This window comes from Trematomus bernacchii, unplaced genomic scaffold (assembly GCF_902827165.1).
Source record: "Trematomus bernacchii unplaced genomic scaffold, fTreBer1.1, whole genome shotgun sequence".
Taxonomy (NCBI): domain Eukaryota; kingdom Metazoa; phylum Chordata; class Actinopteri; order Perciformes; family Nototheniidae; genus Trematomus; species Trematomus bernacchii.
The window spans coordinates 1,195,134-1,205,301 of NW_022987608.1; the positions used below are offsets into that span (position 1 = coordinate 1,195,134).

At 39.8% G+C, this 10,168-nt stretch overlaps 1 protein-coding gene and 1 long non-coding RNA gene across 4 annotated transcripts in view; one reads left to right on the forward strand and one right to left on the reverse strand.

Moving 5' to 3' along the window:
- The window catches only part of LOC117483291 (glioma pathogenesis-related protein 1-like), a 73,513-nt gene extending 64,953 nt beyond the window's left edge, over positions 1-8,560 (reverse strand). For both annotated transcript variants that reach the window (XM_034131561.1, XM_034131563.1), the window contains exon 1: positions 7,844-8,560. In XM_034131561.1, coding sequence (XP_033987452.1) covers positions 7,844-7,855 — 12 coding nt within the window. In that variant the 5' untranslated portion in view covers positions 7,856-8,560. The remainder of the gene's footprint in view (positions 1-7,843) is intronic.
- LOC117483292 lies at positions 150-2,207 on the forward strand. Of its 2 annotated transcripts, XR_004555969.1 has the most exons (4): positions 150-257; positions 1,249-1,340; positions 1,754-1,905; positions 2,077-2,207. It is a non-coding gene; the product is annotated as an uncharacterized LOC117483292 (long non-coding RNA). The 2 variants fall into 2 exon arrangements; XR_004555968.1 differs by lacking the exon at positions 150-257 and having other exon boundaries at positions 1,104-1,340.
- Positions 8,561-10,168: the final 1,608 nt, after the last annotated feature.

Here is a 10,168-nt window from a genome sequence, read left to right on the forward strand (position 1 = left end):
GCAGATTGCGTTCACATCAAAATGAGTTCCTGGGGGTGGATTAGGCAAATGAGCCGCTGAACGTCACTTCTTCTTCTTCTGCTTTGGGTTTACTGGCAGGCCGCAAACAACTTCATGGCGAGTACAGTAGGTGGCGGTATGCATAGATATATATAAACACTAGATGGCTCATGGGAGATTTTCCAGCGTAGCTCACTGGCCGCCATCTTGCTACAGTCAACAGCTACTCTGGTACGCGCTATGGTAGCTGTTGTAAGGTGAGTGATCTGCACAAAAATACTCTTAACTCGCTGAAATCTTGACTGATTTACAAACGGTTTGGTTTATTATAAACATTATTAGCATGGCTATGATACAGGATGCTTGGACATGTTGAAATTGCAGCTTTTCTTTGTGTATGTGTGGTTGTATTTATTAGCTGGCTAATAACAAGAGGCTGTGAGTGAGACCTAGTATTACAAAGTTGACCCAGCAACTTTCAACCCAGTCTCACGGCATTTCGTGTTATTAGTCACGAAATTAATTTAATCTATTGATTCGTGTTCACCAACACGATTTTCACCTTTTTTTCGTGTCACACAGAACGATTTTAAAAGCAATGTATTTCTATTGGTAGTATGTTTCGTGCCTGCAACACGTCTTTTTGTCCGGTCGGGTCTTGGAAGACCAGAAGCTGTGTGGTTCATAAAAACATGTTCTTACTCAATATCTTACCCTAAGCCTAACCCTATCCCTTTTATTTTAAATTGTATAATGTCTGAGTTTTTTTGCCGTCCGTGAGGAAAAGAAATGGCTCAGAGCCTCAGAATACTGAAATCTGTATTTTATGTCATCTTTTTTTCCTTCTAATTTGTTATTATTTGGTGCAGGCACGAAACATACTACCAATATAAATACATTGCTTCTAAAATCGTTCTGTGTCAGAATACTTAAATCTGTATTTTTTTAAATGTCTTTTTCCTTCTAATTTGTTATTATTTACATTGCTTTTAAAATCGTTCTGTGTGACACGAAAAAAATGGCGAAATCGTGTTGGTGAACACGAATCAATAGATTAATTTTGTGACTATAACACGAAATGCCGTGAGACTGTGTTGCAACTTTACACCAGTGGGAGAGGCAGAACTGCTCTTTCTTTTCAACATAACTTAAGTTACACATGATTTCTTCCAAGTGGTTTGGCTTGTTAAAAACATCTTACATTTAGATACATTATGATACAGGAAATTGCTGGCTTTGTGTTTACAGAAGTACCTGACTATGCCGGACTTTTGTGCAGCCTACGGATGCTCTAATCGCCGCAGTCTGGAAACAAGAACCCGTGGAATCACCTTTCACGTGTAAGATATGACAATATTATGACTATAATTCGGATAATCGTTAATTACTTAGTGGATGTATGTACATTACAAGTTCTGCTACACAGGATCAGTGGGGCTATGTGAGATAATAGTATTGCAAGATTGTTGTTGACCCAGCCTCTTTAGAATATGTTGCTACCATTTCTTTACACAATTATTTAATGTTTCTTTTGGACACCTTTTTTATAACTCTTAGTGTGGTTGTCTTATTCTTAAAGTATACATACATACATACATACATACATACATACATACATACATACATACAATTACCCCAAAAATATGATAATTTCGGTGTGTATTTTTGTCCTTACCCTTAATGTTAAAGGAAAGAAGGGAGGAAAATGTTGACAATCATTTATATATCTGGCTACCTTTCTCATGTTTTTAAGGTTTCCCAAAACCGGAGAGAGGAGGAGGCAGTGGGAAGTTGCCTGTGGCAGGACACTTCAGTTGTGAGGACTTTGACAGGACGGGGCAGACTGTCCGGCTTAAAGATGGTGTTGTGCCAACAGTATTCAACTTCCCAGCTCATCTTCAAAGGGTATGTGTATCATTGGCCAACAAGAATTCAAGGTGTATAAGATTGATATATAAATATGTGATTAAATGTCACACTTTAGTTTTTCTTTCTGCACGTTTAGGAATAAATAATGTGTTGTGTATTACAGCACATTTTAAACACTCAAAATGTCTTTAATTATGTTTATTTTAGCCGGAAGCAACAAGGAGCACAACCACTTCTAGAAGAGCGGAAGATGAACCTCAGCCTAATGTTGTGAGTATTCTGAATGTGGCCAAGACCAGAGAGATGGTCATTGATTTCAGGAGGGTGAGGACGTCTCCTCCTCTGCCCCTGTGCATTCTGGGAGAGTGGGTGTGGCTGTTGTGGAGGTCTACAAATACCTGGGAGTGCACTTAGACAATGGGCTGAACTGGAGGATCAACACTGACGCTGTGCACAAGAAGGGGATGAGCAGACTCTATTTTCTGAGGAAGCTGAGATCCTTCCACGTATGCAGTAAGATGCTGGAGTCTGTGGTGGCTAGTGCACTCTTCTTTGCTGCGGTCTGCTGGGGGGGCAGCATCAGAGCCGGTGACACCAGCAGGATCAATAAACTGATCAGGAAAGCTGGGTCAGTCATCGGCATCAAGCTGGACCCCTTTGAAGCTGTGGTGGAGAGGAGGACACTGAACAGGCTGTTGTCCATCATGGATAACCCCACCCATCCTCTCCACCTGCAGCTGGACAGTCAACGGAGCTCCTTCTCCAACAGACTGCTGCAGCTCCCCTGCCACAAGGACAGATACTGGAAAACATTCCTGCCCACTGCAATAACTCTGTACAACAAATCACCTCTGGCTGGAAGAGAACTCTCTGCTCCATAGTTTATCTTGAATATAACCACGTTGTACATTTTACACATATATATAATCTGTTCAATATTTAAAGGTGGGGTTGGTAAGTTTGAGAAACCGGCTTGAGATACACTTTTTGTTATATTCCATGGAATGCTCTTAACATCCCGATAGCAATGAATATCTTAAGTGCTTTGACAAAAAATCCATAAAAAAATATCATCTGTGGAAGCCGTAGTACTGTAAAAAGCACGACCAATCATCTGAGCCGGCCCGGCTAAAATAACTGGATGGCCTACCTGCCTGTCAGCCTTCCATCTGCGCACAAACTTATCTCGTGCCCTCATTGGTCATGTGCGCGTTCGTGTGTGTTGGAGGAGGGGCTCTGTAAGGAAGTGGCAGATTTTTTCCGGCTGTGTATTTTCAAATTCTAGCGCACTCAAGCTGGTTTCTCCAAAACTACCTACCCCACCTTTAACATTAATATTCCATATGTCTTATATTTATGTATATGTCTATTAGATATATATAATATCCTGCCAAACTCAACATGTATATTATTTTCCTCTTTCTTTATTTTCTTTATTTTTCTAATTTATTGTAAAATGCCTTGTCCCTTATGCTGCTGTAACTAAAAATGTTTTCCCAAATTGGGATCAATAAAGTACCATCTTATCTTATCTTATCTTATTTGCATGTGGAATGTCACTAACAAATGAGAGCATCATATGGCTTGTCATATTAAATCCTTTATCTCGGTGGTACCCAGGAAGGTCTATGATGGTGTTACTAGGAGAGCCCAATATCATTTGAGGTGGTACTCTGTGTAAAAAGTTTGAGAACCACTGGCCATCTCACTTGCTCTATGTCACTCATACACTTGAATAAACATGTGCAAACATTGAAACTACACCCAGGGGTTGGCAACCTTTACAATCAAAATAGCCATTTGTGTCCAGAGCCTCAAAACATATTTCTGCCTTATAAGGGGACAAGCCTATTAAGATCAATTTCTTAAAAGTACGCTGAGTTGTGTTTTCTGTTGGAGAACGTAAACATTTTTTAGGAGAATAGAAACCACACCAAGTTGTTCTTCTTAATAATAATACATTTATTTTGGGGGGCCGCCTTTCATAACACCCAAGGACACCTTACAGGGCAGTGGGGCAATATAGGGAACAATTAAAACTGGATTTAGTGAGATATCAGCCGGGGTAAGACAAGACAAACAACAGTAAATGGACTACAGAAGGACACAAAAGGACTACAAGAACTCAGCGCACCGTGCTGTGAAGTGGTAACGTATTTCAAAGGTTCTGGATTTGTTTACAAATCTAGAAACTAAATACAAAACTAGGACGATATGAAGATCTCATGTCAAAAATAATTGTGATAAATGAGACAGAACTGGCCTGTCTGTGGGCTCATTTTATGTTGGTTTGGTTCTTCTGATAAAGGTGTGAATATCTAAATAATATACCACCATATGCTATTGTCATTAGTTGTGTCCCTGTTCTTCAAGCTAAGGCATTGCTAAATTAACAACTCTTGGCTTACAGAGTGGTAACATGAGACCGATTTTTATATATAAAATATAAATATATTTTAATTTTATAATTTATTTTAAATATTAACAATATAATAAAATAAATGGAAATATATACACCGGCAAATATTTAATATAAATACCTTGTGTGTGTGTATAGCTATTGCTTTATCTGCTTAATGTTATTTTCATATGAAAGTCCATGATTATAAGTATGCAGTATCATAACTACATCTTTGATGTTTATAAAAAACCAAACCGTTTGAAAATTGGTTGAAAATTGAGCAAGCTATGGTTATTTAAATAGTAAACCATAATGTTATGAATGAGAGCACTGCCTGTAGCAAGATGGCGGCCATGTGGCAACGTCGGTCTCCATTGGCCAGCAGCGCGGGTGAGTCATCTAGTGTTTATATATACCTATGGTGTCGTGTACTTGCCGCGGCCGCAGCTAGACCATATTGAAACAGCGAGTCTGCATCGGTGCTGACTTGAGACTGGTCTCTACCTGACCGGAGTCACGCTGTGTGTGTCCGTCAGGAAACACGCTGTTTACAAACAGTTCCAGCAAACATCCACTGATAAATTGCGATGTTAACAACCTCATGATAACCTCATATTTTTTTAACTTAGGATCGTACCTGTGGTTAGTCTAGAAAAAGGTAAATGTGTGCATTTTATTATAAAATTGTGTATATTTACAGACTGTTGCAAAAACTAAGAAGCTTATAAACATCAGGTTTAAAACTAAAAGAGCTTTACAAAAAAGTAACACAATTAAAGATGTTTGGAGTTTTATTTGAGTTATTGATTTACATTTTTTGTCTAAGAGATGCTGATTTGAAACCGTTGTTACATACAGTTACGGCATTTCCTGTTTCTGCCGGAGAGAGGGGAGGCCGTCCCAAAGCTTGCAGCTGTATTTACTCCCTCCATCTGACAGGAGGGAGCCCGTTGAGCTGCGAGTGTGGCTACAGACGGAGTTCACTCCGTCACGGAGGGGTAGGGTCGAGGGAGTGGTTTGGGTTTGGGCCTCCATTGCCCTCTCCCGGTTTCCTCCCGGGGTCATATTTCTCCCGCATTTCTTCCGATTTCTGACAAAATCTGATTTACTCACGACTGTTTCCACTCGGACTTTAATACAGCTACACCATTGTTTGGTTTCCATGGTAGCACGTCTCTTTAGCAGCGCGCGCAACTCAAAGTCTGAGAGGGTGAGGAAGATGAAAACTGAACAAGAATCGACAACTCGACCCTCTGCTCACTCCTTTCCTGTAAAATACAGGTCCAGCCCACACATATGCTCCATGGTGCTACAGGCATTGCCCTTACAACTACAATAAGCATGTACATGTTAATCTACAGCTCCGGCGATCCACTAGTCTCCACCTGCAGACGCAGCCATCCTCGACAACTACTGTAGCGTCACCTTGGATACGAGTTCAAACAACTCACAGACACACAGGCCAGGGCGCTGACAGGGCGCCCTTTGAGCATCAGATCTGACGACGCTGATTGGATGAAATTATGTTTCGGCGGCATAGTTTACAGATAGCAACAGTCAGCTTGTTGGCTGCTGCTGCTCTGGCTGAGGGCTCCTTTCTTACCGCCCGGACGAGAGAGGGTAATGATACACGCTGCGGACAGGCAGGAAACATGTGACTTATCAGTAACTTTAGACATTGTAAAACAATTTTAAACGAGATTTTATTGTAGATTATACATGTTATTGATACCAACTATATAATATTTACCTTGTTCATTAAAAATAAAAAATAAAAAAAATATTTTTTTTTAAATATATTTTTTTATTTATTTTTAATTTTTAATGACAATCAAACATGTGGGAAGAGGGGGGCGGCGCCCCTAGCGCCCCTATGGGCCGGCCGCCACTGCACTTAACATAAACTAATTACAATATATATTAATAATACGTCCAGAAATGTACAATGTTCCCATGAAAAGACCAAAATAATTTAGACCATCTCTCAATACTTTCTGATTTCTGTAATGAGCTCTCAGTCTCGAGCCCATTGGTTCATCCTTAAAACTTTACAAAAGATCGACAAATAGACACTTTTAAAGCTGATTTTCTAAAAAAAACAAGTCACTGCTTCAGCAAGTGGTTGACACCTTCCTTTGCACCAGAGTGGATGCTTAACCACATCCTCAAACACCCTGAGAGCAATGTTGAGAGGTGTGAAGGAAAATACCCAAGTTGAAAAGACACTTTGTAGACTATGATTAACAAGAGGACGTATCCTGCTGATGTTCAGGTGTATATCAGTATGTAGTGTCTCTACTTTAAAGAGTCCTCTCCTGCTGATGTTCAGGTGTATATCAGTATGTAGTGTCTCTACTTTAAAGAGTCCTCTCCTGCTGATGTTCAGGTGTATATCAGTATGTAGTGTCTCTACTTTAAAGAGTCCTCTCCTGCTGATGTTCAGGTGTATATCAGTATGTAGTGTCTCTACTGGGACAGGTCTCCATGCTTTAATGTTCAAAAAGCTCTTTATTTTTCTCATACTGCCTGTGCTGCAGCACCTCTTTTCACCCTCTGTCTGAAACCAGAGCCCCGTCTGCTCTGATTGGTTAGCTGGGTCGGCTCTGTTGTGATTGGTCAACCTCTTAGAGAAGTCCCGCCCCTTAGCCTATCACGCACAATGTGTTGAAGCACGAGTGTTACATAGTGATGTTGCTATGTTCCAGAAATGTGGGATTTTAGCCTTAGCAGACCATCTACATGCGCACAAACCTATAGAACACACTACAGGAAAGGGCCTTTTTAAATATGTTTTCTTTATAAATATCACTGTTGGAGTGACTTCAACTGTTTTTCTGTTGTACTTACCTAGTAGCATAGTTGCACACAAAGATAGCCCCCTCTCTAGAAGCAAAGCTTGAGCTTCGACTCCGTTCGGGCACAGCTGCACGGCACAGCCAACCTTGTAGCTGCTCGCCCACACAACCTGAAGGACTTCCGAGCAAAGGGTTAAAATGTGTGACTAAATATAAAAACATCACAACCAGTTCCTCTTTGCTTGTTGCCTCATGCGATCTCTTGAAAAACATTTCCCCAAAAGGAACGATCTTTGTTTCTACAGAAGTGTGCACATCAGAATACTTCCTTAGTCCTAAAGAGGGGACATGTATTTGTTAGAGAGGCATGCATAAAATATGGGAGAAGGTGAAGTAGCAATATTATTAAAATAAGTGTAGCATGTAGAAATAGTGTGATAGCAGCCGGACAGTGAAAATAAAAGTATATATTGCACAGTTTTTAAAGATTGTGTTACAGTATTTGAATAGTCTAAATAAGAGATAGCAGCCAGTAGAGGTGGGAGAAGTACTCAGATATTGTACTTGAGTAAAAGTAGAAGTACTCAGATCTTGTACTTGAGTAAAAGTAGCTGAAATGAACATATTTTGTTAAACCATTGATATGGTGTGTCTCCTCTTTGTTGTGGCCTTTTGAGCCAGGTCATAACAGGTGTCGATGAATTCATTTAATCACTGCACGTCTGTCAGTTAGTCATCCGTGTGAGAGAGATGATGATTAAATACCAATGATGCCTACCATGAACAGCATGTCACGTGCAGGTGGATTGACGGATGACCGCGCCCTGTTGTGTTCCTCCAAACATTCAATAACAAACCTCTTTGAAGGGTTTTCTGGAAGTGAGTCCGAACACACCTGAGTGTTTAATAATCCAGGCCGACAAGAAAATCTGCTTTTTGTTTTTCACTTTGCCATCATTTTATTCTCCCGTTTTAGATATGGTAATGTTGCTGGGGTTGTCAAACTGCTCGTTCTGTGGGTAGTGGCCTTACCTCTATTTGAAATGTATTACATTTTTGTTTTTTAATGTCCGTGATTCATTGGGACATTAGTGCAAAACCACACACTCGTCTGTCTGTTTTTAATATGCTTAACATTGCCACTTTCCCATGTTGCTTCTGTACACACTTCCCCCATCCAACCACTATAACATCTATACTTACTACACAAGTCTACTGGGAAAACAACAACATCAAAAGAAAAAAAGGGGCAACCATTGAGCGTGAAATGATCATAATGTATGTTGTGGATTTACTGGGTTATTGTTCAATAATGAGAAACGTATCACATGACTCTCTTTCTGACCACAAGTGCATTTTGAAAGTAACGACCATCCCAACCTTCTCTCATGACTCCATCACTATCTCAAGCTCAGTCTCCCTTTTTACTTAAAGAGTCCTCTCCTGCTCCTTTTCAGGTGTATATAATATCAGTATTTAGTGTCTCTACTTTAAAGAGTCCTCTCCTGCTGATGTTCAGGTGTATATCAGTATGTAGTGTCTCTACTTTAAAGAGTCCTCTCCTGCTGATGTTCAGGTGTATATCAGTATGTAGTGTCTCTACTTTAAAGAGTCCTCTCCTGCTGATGTGCAGGTGTATATCAGTATGTAGTGTCTCTCCTTTAAAGAGTCCTCTCCTGCTGATGTTCAGGTGTATATCAGTATGTAGTGTCTCTACTTTAAAGAGTCCTCTCCTGCTGATGTTCAGGTGTATATCAGTATGTAGTGTCTCTACTTTAAAGAGTCCTCTCCTGCTGATGTTCAGGTGTATATCAGTATGTAGTGTCTCTCCTTTAAAGAGTCCTCTCCTCCTGATGTTCAGGTGTATATCAGTATTTATAGTCTCTACTGGGACTACAGCCCAAAAAGCTCAATAAGGCCTCTTTAAAGCTGCAGTAAGAAAAACCTGTATGTCAGATCTTAGTCCTTCCTTTGTGTCTAGTTGAATATCAGTTTGCAAAGACTTAGTTTCTGCAAAGGCTAAAATCTACACATGCTCAACAAGGAACTCCAGAAACAGTTTTTATCAAGTATGTTTTTAATTTTAATTGAAAGTGCATCAATTGATTATTATTATTGACATGATTAATACTTAACAAAGAAACCCTTAGTGTGATCCTTCACCCTCACTCTTACACTCACATAAATACATTGATACTTTTTCATTTTCAGGTATGATTTCTATGCTTCACCAGAGTCAGGATATTTTCAGAAAAACACTCCATGTCTCCACATACAGTGCTAATTAAATATGGACCAATAACATTATCAAACCTTATACTTCATTTATACCAACACACTACCCTGATAACCAATCAAAAGCTTGTTGAATGCCCCTGATTGTATATATGTAATTATATAAAGACAACATTGGACTAATTAGGGATGATTGCACATGTAACCGTTTTGGGGTTTTAGATAGATAGATAGAATATGTATCACACATACATGAACACAGCACACACACAGTGACATTTGGTCTCTACTTTTTACCCAACCTTTTTCCATGTTTGCTCTTCAACTTTAACTTGTGACGTGTTTCACATAGTGTTTCAATTAAACTTAAAGGTCCCCTATTATACTGTTTTTAATCAATATATTATAGGTCTCAGACAAAACAAAACAAAACAAAACATGTCTCTGAAGTGTTTGGCTCGAAACACCAAACAGATCATTGCAGCATCCCATAATCCCCTCTGTTTCAGCCCTGTTTCAAAAGTGCTGATTCTCTGTCTGTTACTCAGGTGATAAGGTGTGAGGGGGGGGGGGGGGGGGGTTATCTTGGTTGGTGATTGGCTAATGGTTACACAAGCCAAAACATCATTATGACATCAGCTCATTTTCAGACAGGTTTTTATATAAATGGATCAGGACAAAAAGAGAGAGAATCTTTTTTCCTGAAACTTTCAGAATCTCTTTCCACAGAGGGGACACATGTTGATGTAGAAGAGACATGAAGAAGAGGGGACACATGTTGATGTAGAAGAGACATGAAGAAGAGGGGACACATGTTGATGTAGAAGAGACATGAAGAAGAGGGGACACATGTTGATGTAGAAGAGAC